Source organism: Parasteatoda tepidariorum, chromosome 10 (assembly GCF_982258835.1).
Source record: "Parasteatoda tepidariorum strain Cologne lab strain chromosome 10, Ptep-v5.0, whole genome shotgun sequence".
Classification (NCBI taxonomy): domain Eukaryota; kingdom Metazoa; phylum Arthropoda; class Arachnida; order Araneae; family Theridiidae; genus Parasteatoda; species Parasteatoda tepidariorum.
The window spans coordinates 42,860,697-42,879,419 of record NC_141764.1 but is presented as its reverse complement, the minus strand read 5'-3'; the positions used below and the strand labels follow the sequence as shown (position 1 = coordinate 42,879,419).

At 29.7% G+C, this 18,723-nt stretch overlaps 1 protein-coding gene across 1 annotated transcript in view; it reads left to right on the top strand.

Annotated features, from left to right (window-relative positions):
• Nucleotides 1-16,400, top strand: part of LOC122271584 (cell adhesion molecule Dscam1) — a 445,844-nt gene extending 429,444 nt beyond the window's left edge. Inside the window, exons 25-26 of the mRNA XM_071184629.2 lie at nt 10,485-10,615; nt 16,180-16,400. Of these exons, the coding sequence (XP_071040730.2) occupies nt 10,485-10,615; nt 16,180-16,256 (208 nt within the window). The 3' untranslated portion in view covers nt 16,257-16,400. The remainder of the gene's footprint in view (nt 1-10,484; nt 10,616-16,179) is intronic.
• Nucleotides 16,401-18,723: the final 2,323 nt, after the last annotated feature.

Genomic DNA, 18,723 nt, shown 5'->3' with positions numbered 1-18,723 from the left:
ATATTTGGGTACCTTTTGATAGATGAAGTTTGACCTTGTCGATTATTCCTCTCCCCACATTGGTGACCCGGGCACACTCGACTGCTAATAGCAACACAGGAGATGCCACACACACAACCGAGAACGTAATACAGCTCTCACCGCAAGTGCTCAAAATCCATTGAACTTAACACAGCTTGCCCGGTCTTTTGCATTAACGCCAATTAGTAGTATCCGTTTCATCGAATTCCATCCCGGATAAGATTCTGGTGGGGGAGGATTGTAGCGTAATTACCACTATAATTATTAAACATCAATGCACTACTATATAAGACATGCTAACTCGAATCAATCTTGGGGTACATTTTGATAGATGAAGGTAGACATTTTTGATTACTACTCTCCCCAGAAATTTCCTGTTTAAGGGAATACATTGTCTTGCCTTATTTAGCTACTCATTCAGATTAATTTTAATTTAGTGTTATTTTTTCAAAGAAGAAACTAGGTATAAAAACAGAATCACGCTTAAAAAATCGTGCGGGGATAAAATATTAAACACAGTATATCCGAAGTATACATACCAGATAATACAGTCAATTTCTTCTCATATCCTTTTTTTAAAAAAAAAATAAGAAAATGAATTCTTAAGTTATTTTAAGAAATATTTAAATGGACTTTATAATAATTGAATGAAGGAATAAATATTTTATGAATCATAGCAAAGTTAAATTTATTCATTTATTTATGTATTTCGATAGTAGCAAAGCTACATCGAGTAACATTCATAACATTCAAAAATGCTACATCGTAGAATAAACTAGATATATTCTTTCTAACTGAAAATCAACCAGATTGGGTACTAGAGGTTTATGTATGCTTACTTTTTTGTAGGAGCCAATATCCATTTTGAAACGATTTTTAATGATTTTAAAGAACAATTTTTCTGTAAATTTTACGGCTGAAATTCTTTTAATCCCTTTACACTAATTTATACTTAAATTAAAATTTAACTTGAATTAAAATTTAACTTAAATTAAAATTTAACTTAAATTAAAATTTAACTTAAATTTAAATTTAACTTAAATTAAAATTTAACTAAAATAGTAATAGTATATTGAAAAATATTTTTAGAGAAGTTCCATATATTTAAATATAATTTTACGTTTAAATAAAGCTATAATTTCATAAAGAGTTATTTTTTTTAAAAAGTACCACTATCAAAACAAATATAGGTAATTTAATATTTCAATATAAATGCAATGAAATAATTTAGGAAATTGTTAGTAATATTTTATTTCTCAACTTCCAAAACAATAATCATATGTAACAGATGAAATAAATAAATTATGGCAGGCAACAAGTGAAATATAAAAATTAATGTTTTTATTGGTAGCAATACTTTTTAACTTTTAAATCGAAAGTTAAAAATTTTAAATATAAAAATGAACTATAACATGCAGTATTTGAAATAATGAAAACGGCATTTTTGCAAACAATTTTGTGCTATTATAAAATTGGAAAACAAAAAATAAAATACCCCCGCATTTCTCAGAAAACTGAAATTTAATATTAGATTGAATTTTCAAAAGTAGTACTAATAGGGGAGGGGGAGCTGTTTTCTTTGCCTCCTATTTTTTCACATATAAGTAAAAAAAAAAAATACTCAATGTGAATGATTTTTAAATTTACTTGCCTCTGGTTCTTATTTTTCTTACTGAGACGAAGTCATAAACCATAACTCAATTTTTTACTTCAAGGAAAATTAAATTAAGCTGTTTCTAAAAAGTTCTGTTCTGTATAAGCACTCAATTATCTTTTACTATAACAAAAATACTGGAATTAAATTCATGCACATTCTTAAATATTCTTAAACTTACAGTTTGTAAATATCTTAAAAACTTTCCACCCTATATCATTATATATTAACACAGCATTATGTATAAGCTATTTTATAGATTGTGCAATACATTCATAGTCTAAATAAATGTTTGTCATACAATGCTAATGCTGTTCAATATTTACGCATTTACTGCATACAAATTCATTAGTATTAGTATTTTGAAATTTTCACTTTAAACAGGATAATAAGTAATTTTTTTTTTGAAATACTTTATTAATATTCTGAAGAGGAATTGAAGTATATGGTGTTTCAAACATAGAATTTGTGAAAAAATTGATAAATACGTTAAATTTTCTTTTGAAATATTTCGCACACTATAACAAAATCCGGATCAAATTATGGTATAAAATACCGGGACTTTTGGTGCAAAATCCATAAAAGCTATTTTACTGTAAAATATTAAACCGTAATTTCTATTATAGTTAATTATTTGAAGTGAATCAATGACTTTACTATAATTATTACTGTAAAAATTATGGTATATCAGATTTTTGTTCCGTTATATGTTCCGGTAAAAATGGATTTTATGGTAAAAAGTCCCTGTGCCCTGAGAGTCGGTGCATCTTGCAGCATATTTGTCAAGAGTTTTTTTACAGGGCAGCTGTTTACAGTGCCAACAATTGCTGTCGGATATTTTGTAATTTCAAATTAATTTTCCTTAAAATCCTAAAGGATTTATTTTTACTAACTTTTTAGAGATTAAAAACATTGAATACTTATGCTTTTGATTGATTACCGGGCAAAGCTACCCAGCTTCACTTAACACAGCCTGCTGTGTGTTCTTATTTGCAGGTGTAATGAATTATTGCTAGCACAAGTGCGAATAAAGTTTTAATCGGATTACTTAAAAAGTAAAGCATCCCTGTAAATAGCATGTTTGTGGGCCATGACCACACGCAGGTTAAGTCTCACTGATTTCACAGTCTATGGCATGATTCTAACAAATGTAGTCAGAATTAGGCACATACTGCCTTTTCTTTGCAGGAAAGCTGGTACCCTTCAAACTGAACCTAAACTCGAACTTCAACTGAGGTTTTTAACCTAGTCCTTTATAATGGCAGCTCAATACGTTTACACTTTGAAGCATAGTGGTATGAATAAAATATACCATGTTGCTGAAATGTTAAAATTATGTCGTCGATAAAAATGTCTCAATAGGAAATTTCACTCAAATGAGATTAAAAATGAGAATCTCTATAACTTCGAATGTGTTTCAAAGAATCTGATTCATGATCAGAACACAATAAGATGTCTTTATGACAGCCATTTCTATAATTTGAAAACAAAATTCTTCTTCTTAATACTTTCAAAATACAAAAATATCGGTTTTTTTAAATTAAAGCCTTATTTATTGATAGGATTTAGTGAATGGTAATCCCCGATCGATTTTAAGTATCACCGAAAATCAGCTTTTTGATTAGGTAGATGGTATCGTTTACGTTAATCTCATTAGTCTCGAAGATATCACCATGATATGACATGATTTGATAAGGGCTACCCTTATTTGCTTCTGGAGTTTACCCATCTTTGGAGTGGGATTAAAATTACTTGCGTGGCAGTGACACTTATTTTAATCGATAAAGTGCTTAAGCATGTATGTCCAGATGTGTTTGTCTGAGTGTAGCCTCCTGGTGATTGATTGAGAGGATATTCGTGATTAAGTAGCAAACAGTGACTAAGTTTAAAATTATACAGGCAATGTTAATTTAATTCTCGTTATATGTACCGTTAAAGGTGCAATCATTTTTGAAAATTATTAAGATATTAGATCCACGCATTTTTATGGTTTTGCTTAAAATGTACTCTTAAAATGTATTCGCTTTATTATTAAGCCCATTGTATAATATTTACTCTCAATTTCATATACGTGTTGCGTAGGGGCTGTATTAAAATTATTAAGATTAATATAGGAGAGTTTGCGCGCAATTCAACGAAATAATAAAACACATCAAAATAATAACCTTCTTCTATACCATGCATGGCTGTTTGAATACATTTGCTTTGGATGCATTTTTATTGCAATTTTGTTGAGACATCTTAAACACACTTACACACTTATTTTAATAAACTCAATTTAATATTCTTAATTTAATACACTTAATCTAATATACATAATTTAATACTGTCATAAAACTAAAAAAAATTCGTTCTGGCTATCTAGCCTTGCTGAGCAAGGGATATTACCCATATAGATAGAAACGATTGTAATTTATAATAGCTACAATTAAATGACTAAAAAAATAATTGCACTTAACATTTTTATAAGTTTTACATGACGAAATATTATCATTTTAGCAGTTAATCAGAAAAATTACAACAAAAAAAAACTTTTAGAAGAATTATGGAATTTTTATAGTAAATAAAGGTCAAGAATCTTAAAAGCATTTCCTGCTGAAATAAGTTGGTCGTCTTTAAATAGTTGCTTCACTTTATCTGCCTATTATTTGACCCATTTGAACATTGCGCAATCATCCTTAGCATTAGAACAACGCTTCATTTTTCTTGAGTTGCACCCACGGAAACTCTTTCTCATTTTGATAGGAGTGATTGTGCTGTCTTATTATTGATTGCGTTATACAGGGAGTTCAGAATTATTGGGACAAATTTTAACATCTCAAGAACTCAGATTTGCATAACAATTTATGATCGAAACGTCTAGATGAAGTCCAGAAGAGCGTTGGAGGAAACAGACCTGTAATGATTCAGTTATTTGAGCCGTCATCGCCTGCAGAGGAGTATGCAACTTTTTAGGAACACCGAACTGGCAGATATGTACATGATGCCAGATTATCAGAGGAAAATGCATAATCTATCATACATATCATACCTTTAACCAATAAATATTTCAGATTATCTCAGCAGTGCTCCTCTTGTTTCTTGTACCCGTCCTACTACTTTTCCACAACGCTTATGACCATAAGCTGCTATAAAATTTTGAATTCTTCTGATGTCCCCTACCTCCTCTTAAAGTCTGTCCCTATAATCATGGGGCACTCTGTAGAACCATTGGTGCATGCAACGTTAGCAAAGGTTAGTAAATCATGAGATATCTTTTAGTTTTAAAATAAATTCTACTACCAACTTTCAATAGAAACGAAGAGCTATTAAGAAGCTATTAGAAGAAACTATTAGTAGCTATTAGAAGAAGAGCTATTAAGAGAACTTGTTTTAAGGAAATCGTTAAAAAAAACTATGTCTGATACTTAACACTCGAAACAGTCAAAAATCATTCAAACTAACTCTCCGGCACTGCTATTGTTAAGTACCTAGAGTCGCAGTGAGCATACTGTGCTGCCCCCTCCCCCCTGATTCTCCATGTGTGCAATATCTCTAATCGAGCAATTTTTCCTAGCCTTGCTTCAGAATATTTCAATATACCTCTCATTGTGGTGTCTAAACTCAGAAAATATGATGATTTGGCTGCGTTTCTTCACGAAAATGTAGGAAAAATACGGTACCGAAATAGTATTTTTAAATTTATGGATTTTACATACTTATATTTTTTAAGCAACTCCTCAAATAGTAGTAAATACCTGTATACATAGAGTAGAAGTAGAAATAGAATAATAGAAAATATATATATATATATATATATATATATATATATATATATATATATATATATATATATATATATATATATATATATTCTTTTTTTGCGAATATAATCGTGTGAGCTGATGAAAAGATTATATCTTTTATTTTCCGGATTTTTCAAAAAAATTTTATCCTTTTTTTTCCCAGTTGCTTGTTATTTTTAATTTTATTACTTTTCTTCCCCCCCCCTCTTTTTCATACGCCTGTAATTTTCCTTTGTTTTATCTTCATTTTGAACTTATGTAATGAGTTGTGTGTATTTGCAGCTTATGCGCAAACTTATTGTTTTTCTTAATTCTCTTCGTGCTTTTTTGTATTTATTTATTTTGTATACATATATATATATATATATTTCATCCTTTCTTTTTTTTCTTCTTTTTTTTTAAAACTGTTGTTTGTTATTTTTTTACTTATTAATTTCCCCCCTTTTTCATAAGTCTTTAATTTTTCTTTGTTTTATCTTCATTTTGAACAACTTTTATATATATATATATATATATATATATATATATATATATATATATATATATATATATATATATATATATATATATATATATATATATATATATATATATATATATATATATATATATATATATATATATATATATATATATATATATATATATATATATATATATATATATGCATATATATATACATATTTATATATATATATATATATATAATGAACTTAAAGTGCTTTACAATATTCACACGGAAGCTGACTATCTAAAAATATAATATTTATTAAATAATTAATTAAATAAATGAATTTTGAATCAACATTTGTTTATAGTCATTAGCAACTGAAATGAAATAAACTATTTAATGCCGTAAAAATCATAATTCCTAATGGCAATGAAAAATGGGAAATAAAGAAATTTTACGCAATTTTTATTTTCAGTAAATGGATCGAATTAGCAAAATAATTGAATCCATTAATAGGAAAAGGTTTACAAAAGCAATCGAATTAGCAAAATAATTGAATCTATTAATAGGAAAAGGTTTACAAAAACAATGAAACCATATGCTTGGAATTTACTTGCTTTTTCAAGTTTGTTTTGAGAAATTTGTAAAAAATGTCTGATAATAATTCGTAATGGAATTTTGATTATATTTCTGCAATATTTTTTCTACACATTAAAACGGCAAGGAGAAATGTAGGATAACTAAAAACCTAATATAATTATTAGAGAATATTTTCGAAATACATTAAATGCTATTTCTTTGAAGCTATATATATTCCTTGAAGCTATTAAATCAGACTTCAAAGTTACATTAAACATTTAAGCAAGTAGCATTCAAAGACAAACTTTTCTGCAATAAAAAAACACAAAAATGCTTTAAATATCGATTGAGAAGTGACTTCTATTAATTTAGCAAATTAGTGATAGTTCAACCTATAATTATTTTTTTAAATGGATTACTGTTGGCATTTAATAATTGTAAAAAAATATAATTTATGCTGCATTATTTTATTAATTGATGAAACAAAATGAAAAAATCTGTCTATTGATTATACCTGTTTAGAAATCGTTTTTGTTTTCTTCATCAGAAAGTTCATCCTACATCTGCAGTAATAAAATCCTTAATTTGGTAAATTCCATTTCTTACACAATTTTTTTAAAAATGATATATCAAATTATTAAAGATTGTAAGTTTATACACATCTTTCAAGAAACTTCATAATTTTGGAATTATGAAAATTACACATGAATCCTAAACTAGCAATGCTGGAATGTTTTACTGATAAGAGAAAATCTCAACACACATATGAGATTGGCATAAGTAATGCAATTTCGAATTTCATTTTTATTATTTTACTGTTTTTTAATAGCTTATATTTTTCCCTGAATTATCGGTTGTGAGTGATTAACTCCGCAGCCTACCTTGCTATTTTTTACTCAACCTAGATGACAAGGCTATTTTTAAATAAAGCATTAGTACGATCTTTCCCTTGTGGATGACCCTTTGATTGTATTTCTTGCGTTTCACCGAGAAAGAAATCATGGTAATTTTTCACTCAGCTCGACGGCAAGACCTATCCTATCACAATAAATATTTTACAACAGCACTGTGGTCGATGTAAGCCGGGAGAAGAACAAAAAAAATATAAGTCTATGGAGGCATTATTGGTGTAATGAGAAATGTCTGGTACAACTACTTTTTTAGGGAAAGAGGTGGATTTCGGAGCAAAAACTTGGTTTATGAGCTTATAAATGAGCATTTTAAAAATTAAACAAATATAGCCATAACAACAAAAGAAAATTATAAACAGCATCTCCCTTTATAGAGACGAAGAGGTATATTTTTATAAACTCATGTTTGTGAAAATTGCAACACCATGAAGGACTTACGCGAGTGAGCTGAAATTTTCAGGAAATGCAAAGTAGAGCATGCTATGCAAATGATTAGAATTTCAGACCCGTAGCGCATGCGTATGCCGAGCAGCACCCTCTGAACGGCGGATGGATCCGAATAAATAGACAGCTGTAGCCAAGCGAGTATGGTTATCGGTGGCTATCTGCTAGTGGTAAACGTTAGCTTCTATCTGCTAGTGGTAAACGTTAGCTTAGTCATTACTTATGCCTATTCGACGAAAGAGAGCGAGATTTCAACAACTTACGGAGTTTAAACGGGGGAGAATCATCGGCCTTCGTGAAGCTGGATTATCTTATCGTGCAGTAGCTGCTCGTATGCAGCGTAATAGCAGCACAGTGATGCGTGTTTGAAAGCAGTGGATGGACGAGTGTCAGACAACTCGGAAATCCGGGAGTGGATCCCGAAATGTCACGTCAGCTCTCGATGATAGACACCTGCTCGGCGTTGCGCTAATGGACCGTACGGCTTCCTCTAGGCAGCACGGTGGTCAATAGCTACAGGTGCTTCATTGTGTGCTTTATCAATTCGTAGAAGCCTTCTGCAGCGTGGACTGCGCGCAGGGACTCCTTTATACAGGATTCCCCTCACGCTAAACCTTCGCCGCTTGCGGCTGCAATGGGCCAACCAGCATAGGGATTGGCTTACTGATTGGCATTCGTGTCAGATGCTTTGCCGGTGAACGCCATCTTCCGGAGTTCGTTATCGAACGCCACAGTGGACGAACACCCGGAGTTATGGTCTGGGGTGCCATAGCATATCATGGACGATCGCAATTGCTACGAATTGCGGGTAATCTGAGCAGCAACCGGTACATCAGTGAAGTTCTACATTCCCAAGCTGTTCCCTTCCCTCAAGCCTTGCCAGGTGCTGTATTTCAACAGGACAGTGCCCGCCCTCATATTGCTAGGACTGTTCAATCCTTCCTTGCATCGCTACAGGTACAACTTCTTCCTTGGCCGGCCTATTCCCCAGATATGTCGCCGATTGAACATGTGTGGGATTTCGTTTTTCGGCGTCTCGCTCGTAATCCTCGTCCTGTTGCTTCTACAGACGAACTTTGGGTACTCATATAAACAGTATGGAATTCTCTTCCTCAGACAGACATTCAAAGTTTGCTTGACTCCATGCCACGTCGTGTAGCAGCACTTATTGCGAAGCGTGGTGGTTACACAAAATACTGATTTAGATCTCTTGTTATTGTTTGTTTGCTTTGAAAGTTTAATCATTTATTTGTACCACTATCACTCAACTGAGTATTAAATTTTATTTAATTATGACGATTCCTTCATGGTGTTGAAATTTTCACAAACAGGAGTTTATCATGATTTCACAAAAAGCATAATATAAAAATGGATTATTGATGGTTGGATTGAGCGGAAATTAAAAAAATCTCCCAGTCAAGAATTTTAAATTACTAGTGACAGAATAGTTGCTGACGGACACTTAGCAGCATGGGAAGGGATCCAAAGTTGGTGAGTTATTAGTCTAATGTAGTCATATACAAAGTCAACCTTGCGTCTTCATATTAAATTTTCAATAATCTGGCTGACCTTTAATCACAAAAAAGACCGTGAGTAATTATTGCAATCCTGTAATTTAAAGATTTTTGTGGTTAGAGAAAGTAGCTTACGGAATAAAGAGTTAAAAAATAGATTTTGATATTCAATTTAATCACTACAGTATGAGTAATACATCTGCATTGATTTTAGGAAGTTAGCCGTCAGTGATTGTTGAGCAGAAAATAAAATATTTATATTCGCTTTTCAAAAAATGTAATAAAAAATTTTATAATTGTTTTAATATAATTGAAATAGGATTAAGAATGGTTTAAAAATTAAACTTATGAAATAAAAGAAAATTTTAAAGGCTTGGAAATATGTAAAGCCTATAATGGCATTACAGTGTTTATATTCGCTTTTCATAAAATGTGATAACAATTAGATAATTGATTTAATTTAATTATAACTGAATTAAGAATGACTAAAAAAATCACCTTTTAAAGCTTGGAAATATGCAATACCTATAATGCTCACACACAGCCATCGCTTGTATTTCAAACTGGATCTCCCTATTGCGAGGTGAGCATTATATTTGCTGATGCATCTTTGATGTAATAAGATTCCTTTGAATCTTGCTCTTTTCAGGCATAACTTTTTATTGAATTCTATTTTCTGAAAATTTTTAAGGACTGATATAGCTCAAACCGTAATATTTCTGTTTAAATTTAACCACAATTCTCGGTTACTGAAGATGAATTAACATAATGTTTCGATCAGATTCATATAAATAATTTCCTGTGACTGAGACTGAAAGCTTTAAATTTCAGGAAAGATTGGGATTTACGAAAATTAATGTTAATTTTTTTTTGTCGTTTAACGCAAAAATAAATAAATTGACACTAAAAGGGCGACAGCAAAGTTGTTTCTCTTATTATATCAAGAGTTTCTGTCGTATTTTAATTCGATTCAAAATTAAAAGTATGTGGAGCAAAAAAAAAAAATTTTTACAAGGCATCTTTTTCTTGATTCATTATTTATAGAACTAAATTGATAAAGTATGAGTTCAAGAGCGTGAACTTTCATGTGAATAAAAAAACATTGTTTTTGTTCTGTATTTTTAGAAATTCAGAAGACGATGAAGGAAGTTCAAGTGGAGAAAAAGCATGTTTCCAAGGCGGTGGAAACACAACAGATAGCCACGAAATGTCAGAGGCTGAATGTGATAGAGATTATCATCAGATCATGAGAAAAGGTAGTTATGTTCATCGAGATAAAGTAATAACTATTTCTTTTAATTTCATGCTTTTAAAAACATTTTTGCTGAAACCTAGGAACTAGAAAAATCAACAACTCAGTTAATTGAAAATTTTAATTAGTTTAAGCATAATTTTCTTAATACTTACATATTGATATGGCTCAGTTAAGTACATTCGGATTTTAATGTATGGAAATCAGATACAAAAATTCAATACTACAACAGTTAGAATTAAAAACACTGTTAACATTGTTAGAATTTACGAACAAACATTACATTTAAATCTTTATATAATTGCTCAGAGTACATGATATTTTATTTCTTTTTAGCTTAAACTTTAAGCATTGTTTGATTCAAACTACACGCGTCTCCATACATTAAGAATGACTCAGAATAACTCGGAAATTGAACTCTAAATTAAAAATTTCCCCTGTAGAATTATCACACACATCTTAAAAAATAATGTTCAAGCTACAAGAAGCAACCAGAGGACATCGATAGGACATCACAATGATTTTTTTTTATAATTACTCCAGTTAGCAAAAATTGTAGTTCTTATGAATGATATCATACGTAAACAATGTTTCTTGTTCTTTATCTTTTATTTTATAAATGGTCTTCATGAATAAGTCATCTTTATTTTGTTTCTAAACCTATATTTCCTGCCGATTGCATTATCCTTAATTTATGGAAAAGCCTTAAAATTTTATACTCTCTTAGCTGTTACATTAAATGATTGCTAAATTATTGTTGTAAAATTTTAAACTTAAACATTTTTGAATAAAATTTTACAGAATCCACATTATTTTAAGTTTTAAAAAAAATGCGTGATGATATTTATTTATCTTTAAATAATATTTAAATATTTACAAAAAAACAAATATACAGATTTGAAAAAAAACTCTTGGAATTTCAATTGAATTGAATTATGCTGATATTGCAATTATTTTTTTTTCATATTATTTTAAGATATATTTTCTTCAGTTCATTAGAAATTATGAAACTCCCGTTAGGTTTATCTTATGAAATTGATTGTAATATATGTAGTGTGTAAGTGTAAAATTATTATTGCATGATTGTTTCATAGAAAATTTAGGGTTAAAAAAATAATCTATTCACTTTAAAGGCATAGAATAATCATGAAACCATTACTTCAAAAAGGAATCATTGTTTAAAAAGTACATAAAAAGGAACGTTTCTTAATCTTTATTCGAGTCATTTCTAAGATTGGACATTTCACTGAATTGCATAAATAGTTATGAGTTACTTCTTACGTAGCAGGTTATCATTTGTGTCAAATAACTGCTCAGCACGACATTTGGATGTCACCATTCCTTGCTGAACTATCTGTAATTGCAATCACTATGTTCAGCCATTAGCTGAGAGTAGGTGGAGATGAAATGTCATTAGATCTGTTTCGAAAAGCGACCGGTGGCAGTGACATCTATATGTTCGATTTTGAGTCACCCCTCTTTCTGTATTATTCGGTATGCTAGAATGGTGCTTGAGTTGTAGACCTCATCTGTTTTAACTGTCATTTTCTGCTCTCCACTTGGGGTCGAGCACAGTACAAACAGAGTATATAGGACATGGAGTGAGGGACTATGTATATGGCGTTGTTTTGTAGTCACGAAGGGAAATTGTATTTCAAGATTTATGCAACAAATAAGAATTAAGATATTACATTTTATAAATTATGCACGAATTAATCTATTAAAAGATTTAAGTTTCAAAGCGATTTTTAACCGAAAAATAGCTTTCATACTCATTTTAAGAAATTTTCTTTAATGCAAAAAAAAAAAAAAATCATTTTACTTTAAATGCAAATATTTATATAAATATCGAACATTCAGGTCCCGCAGTGAACTGATCGTTAAGACACGGCTCCGAGCAAATCACCGAAGTCAAGCCTCACTGGCTCCTGTCAGTGTGCGGGTGGGTGACCACGTGTATCAGTCTGCGTAGGGACCGAGGGTGTGCGGTACTGGTCCTCGTTAAGTTGTTCTACCGTAAAGTGCTCGATTTCGCGTGCAGGTCGTCGGGCTACCGAAGCGGGGGTGCCATCCCCTTTGCAGAGGATCAAAATTGTGATGGCATGTCTTCGGATCATCCTCAGGGATGTTTCCCAGACCGTCGCTTATAGCCCATTGTGCAGCACTAGTGCGACATAAATAAACTACAACAACAACGAACATTCAGATTTGTTTTTCGGTTTTAAATTTGCATCCGTGTTAAATATAAATTAGGCAAATCGGAAATTTCCTGTAGTTAAACTAAACAATCTAATCATTAATAGTTTATATTATGTTAATATTGGCCAGTAATTTTAAAACAGGGTGTACCGTAATTAAAATTTTAAACACATAATTTTAGAACGTTAATGAACAATATAGTTCATACACAGTAGGATCGCAAACTATTATCTAAGCCGAGGAAGAAGCAAAACATGATCAAAATTTATTGCTATTAGGGGGAGGAATGGAAATTAGTATAACCAGTGTGATTGCCTGGTGAACTTGAAAACTAAAATTCTAATCCAGTCATATAACCAGTTTCTAAGAATCTTATCCAATCAGATTCAGTTTTCCCTGATTAAAAATTTACATTTAACGCATTTACGCTACATTTAAGAAAAAGCTATATAAATCGGTAGCTAAACGCATTAATCTTGTTACAGTTTTTTGTTTGAATAATTGACATTAATTAGTATTATAAATTACAATTGCAGAAATACGTTTAAATTTTAAAAACTTAACAATCAGCTTCAAACACAATGTGATGTATACATAAATTTTATTTAATATATCAGCCTGTTTTTTTTAAGGAAAAATATTAAATTCCGCCTTTAAACTCACCGAATTTGTTATAACAATATTCGTTTAATTTAAATGTTAATTTTTTAGAAAATTTGATTACTAAGCAAAATTATTTATTTTCACTAATAGATCCGATTAACAAAGTTATAAGAAAAATGTTTGGACATGGGAGGTAGTGAGGAAGAAGCATAAACAAGCACAATTATTTTAAGTACATATATTTTAAGTGAAAAATTTAATTTTTCATAGCTAAAAGCTTTATGCCAACAAAAAATAATTATTGCGGAGCAATCATAGGGGCTGATGAGCGGCAGTGAACAGAGAGATTAGCTACGTAGTAACCAGATATAATAAGCAAAGAATCATGACATAGTAAAGAATCATGCGATACTCTGCTTTAAATGAGGAATGTTAGATAATACTCAACGATTCAAATTTGGCCCATATGTTTATTCGACAGTTAAGTTTAGAAAACAACAATTTTAACGTAGTTCGTCAAACATTTTCCGTTATTTCAAAGCACTTTATTAACACTGAAAAATAAAAATCATCTCAGACATAATAAATAAAATTCATTCTAAAGTTTTTTTTTTTAGGTGAAGTTAAAATACAACATTTAGAACATGGTATTTCCTTGAGTTTTATAAGCAAACCTTAAAATACCATACTTCTCCAAGTTTGGCTAAATTTAAAAATCCTGAGCTTTAATAAAAAATAATCCACTTCTTGTCAAATAAGAATATATCCAAATATTAAAATAAAATAAATCCAATAGTTAAGAATATCTAATCTTGTCAAAAATATAAAATCCAATTCCATGAAAAAATGGAAAAAATAAATAAAATCCAATTCTTGCTAAACTTTCATAAATAGCATTTCAACATTAAAACATAATAATGTTCCGCTGAACGATATTCTCTCTTTTATCGATTTTAACCTCAATGTGGTAAATTAAATCAGAGAATCATATTATCAAATTCTAGCATGTAACTGAAAATATCATTAAACTTGGCATATGATTAAGATTTAAGCCAATTTACATGAATATAAAGTTCATATGCTGAATACTTTTAACATTTTAAAACAATCCAAAAGCCTCCAGTGAGGAATTTGAAAGAGAAAAAAATGCTCATGAAAAATCATTTCTCACATTTTTCAAGTCAAAATAAACTAAATTATTTACTTTCTTCTATCCCATATTTTTAAGAAAAATGTTATTTCTAACAAATCACCATCATTTTTTATATGATTTGCTTGGAATACTTATATTAGGTGACAAATATACGCGAAATAATATATTGAAACGATCCCTCAATAGGACTTCCGTGACCAGACGCAGTCATGTGACATGATAGTCAAGAATTGGTAATGACTGCTCTCGAAAAGCTACTTCAGAATAAACTACATCATGGCTTCCTATTATTCAAATTTTACAGATGACCCGCATTCATCAATATATTGGAAGTACTTTTGAAACAACGATTTTGCCAGTAGTTGGTTGCTATTTTCGAGAAGTATTTCTTAGTTAACTTGCTATTTAAATAAATTATCTGTAAGAATATCGTAAGAACTGTTAAATTTTATTAACGTCACAATTTTAAAAAAAATATATGCACGTCCGAGCTAACGGAAATAACTTAATAACTTAATAGATATTTTTAAAAAAAACTTTATATAAAAACTACTTCATTTATAAAAAATAAATTTCTGAAGACAACTGTTCTCATGAGTCAATTGCCTGAATTAAATCAATTTCATGGAAAAATATGAAATCAAATCACACTAGTGTAAAGTGCATCAAAAAAGAGACCACTCTGAATAATTTTTGATCTAATGATTGGATCTTCACGTTCTCATTCTGGATGGTTCGAGTAGGTGACCTCAAATATGGTAGTGCAAGCGATATTTTAAGTTACGAAATCAGACACAAAAACGTACTTTCTCCTAATAAACATACCTTCTTTTCGATGGAATAGGATTTAAGACCCCCAAAATATAGGGGATAGCCGTAAGCAGGAAAATATAATCCCCTTAGTTCGATTAGAAAACCGGTCCAAAGTTTGGACCCCCAAATGTTAATTTTACCTTTTTGCGTCTAATTATTACAATAGGACTTCATATGACGTATTATTATTTGTAGGCATATACCTTTTATAAAATGAATTATAGCAAGAGTATCATAATTTTTTTGACATTCGGATCATATATTTTTTTATACTTGAAGCAAGCAACTTAAATTAAGAAAAATAAACAGCTTTAAAATTGAGCCTTGTTTAAAGCAAATCTTAAGAATTTGAAAATGAAATCTTAATAATAGTATGAATTTTAACTTTTTGTTTAATTATTTAGAGTCCTAAGACAATGCAATTGATATTAAAAATTATGTAAATTGCATTAGCCAATGAATCTACTTATGCTTATTATTTGTTGTAATGTTTTTTATTTTAAAGAAAAATAGTTAGAATCTTTACATTATTAACAGTTACTAACACGAGTGTTATTTATTTAACTACTAGTTTAGAACTCAATAATTAAACTTCTCCATTTAAGTAACTTCAAAAATAAAAAGGTTTTTAATAACACATACATCATTTTAAAGTATATTTATTATTCAAAATTTTGAAAGTAAATCCAGCGAGCCAATAACTTACTTCTTTCATATAATCTTACATAATAATTTTCAAAAGCGCAATTAGCTTTTTTATATGGATGATGAATGTTAGCAATAATTTTTCCTTCTTTCAGGTTCGCAGTCGCCATTTGTCAAGTACAGGATAGGGCCCTTGAATGCTGACTGCGGACTGTGTGCCGATAACGAGTGATGTATGGCTACAATTTGGCGTTTTTTCCTTCTTCTCTAAAGAGTTTCTGCATATTTGATAAGGACACAGAATTTCCAGCTACGCGCCAAGTCAAATAAGCGGTTACAAATATAATTTGATGAGCAGTTGTGTTCTGTTGTGTGCCAAAAATATTTTTATGGAAGCGTTTTTCACGGAAATAAAGGACTTCGCTGTCTCGTTTGCAACAGGGTATTTAGAAAAGACATTCCAAAAGATAATTTGATATGTTTCTGAATGAAAGGAGAAAAACATATCAGTTGAATATATTTATACCTTTAAATTGAAAGAAAGAGGTATGTCTTATTTATGAGTAAAATAACAGCTTAAATTTTACACTGAAAAATCAGTTAAGCATAAACTTATAACAATAGTACTTCATCCAACTTGTTTTAACCCTAATGTGCTGAATGATCGAAACACTGAATGTGATGATTAGTTGCATAAATTTTATCATGTTCATGTTTTATCAAACTATATGTTAATAGCTATTATTATGCATGAATAGCTATACAAAGAATATATTATTATATCAATATCAAACATTGCTTATTTCCAAATGTTTGATAAAATTATTAACAATAGAGGATTTAAATGATATTAATAATTATTGGAAATGTTTATATTAAAATTATTTTTCAGCTTTTGTGGTAACGCATTAATTAAAAAACATGATCGATAAAATTTTGAATCATATAATGAAATTTCGAATCTTCAAAAGAAACAAAAGTTTGCGCATGTTTATTGTTACACATTTATTGAAATATGAAATTCTATTGAATTCTAATTATTGGCTCTTAAAGCTAAAAACCTTTTGTTATAAACTAATTGAGAAATTATATTGCTTTTTGTTTTAATTTTGTTTCTTTGAAAAGTGCGTGCATTTTAAACATCAAACATGCAATTTAAAACTCTATTTAGCATTGTGCCATAATATCGATATCATCAGAAATTCAATTTATTTAAATTCAAGTTTATACAATCAATTTAAGAAGGCATAATTTATATAAGGCCTAATATAATAAAGTTCATCGCCACACAGTACACATAGAAAAAAATATGGTCAAAGTTACTAGAATATATTAAAATTTACAGTGTCTTTAGCTCTATGGAAACACCAAAAAGCACGGTAAATTTTTATCGTAACGCTTTGGTAATGATTTTGGTAAAATTAATAATAAATTATTGATTTATAATCTGTTTTAAAATTTGGTAAATGTGGTGAAATATGCTAAATTTATCATGATACACCAGAGCCAGGGATGACCTCAAATATGATAATTAATAAGTGCAGATAATATTTTAAGCTACGAAATCAGACACATCAACGCATTTTCTTTGAATGAACTTACAGTTTTTTTGACGGATTCAGATTTTTAACTTCCAAAATATAGGAAGTAGCCGTAATCTGGGAAATATAGTCCTGATAAATTGGCCAGAAGAGCGCTTAAATGTTTGAACTTCATAATGTTAATTTTACACTTTGTGTATTTTGCCATATCTCGAGAACTTTTAATGCGAATTGAAAATTTTTACGCATGCTTCGTTCAACCGAAGATAATTTTATGCAAATAATAGCTTTTAGTTAAAATTTATTATTTTTATTAATTTCTTTGAGAATGATAAAAAAAGCTGAAATGTAAGAATTTTGCATCATTTTAATGAATATAATTTTATATAGCAAAATATAAATTTTGAGCAAAATCAGTCTAATAGCTACAGAGAAATCGAATTTTCAGTACCTGAGTGTTTTGAAATTCAATTTCTAATGAACGATTTGGCCGGTTTTGCTCATATTTTGTATTTTGCTGTATATAATTACATTTTTTAAAGCGATGTCAAAATTTTTATGTCTTACAATTCAAAATATTTTTAACCATACTTAAATAAAATAACAAAAAATAAAAAATGCTTAAAGGTTTTTTTTGCACGAAAATTTTGAATAAACAAATGTTAAGGTTGTGCGTAAATTTTTTCAATTCGCTTAAAAAGTTCTCCTAATATAGCGAAATACGCTAAGTGTGAAATTAGCATTAAGGGGTTTACCAACTATTGAAGAGCTCTTCTGTTATCGGGCTATCTCCGAACTCTCGGGACCATACTTCCCAGATTGCGTCTACCCCTTATATTTTGGGGGTTAAAAATTTGAATCCGTTGAAAAAACTTATGTTTAATCAGAGAAAGTACGCTTTTCTTTCTGGTTTCGTAACTTAAAATATGGTCTTAACTAATTAATTATAATATTTTAGGTTATCCGTTTGAACCATTAAGAATGAGTCCTAGAACTCGACGATCATTAGATCAAAAGTTATTCAAGGTAATCCGTTTTTATTTATTATTTTTTTTGGTGCAATCATTAAGAAGCCAATCTTAATTTTGTTCTCACTTTTAAATTTTTTTTAATAGAATTGAGATATGGAACAATTTGTTTTTTAATTCTATAACAAAT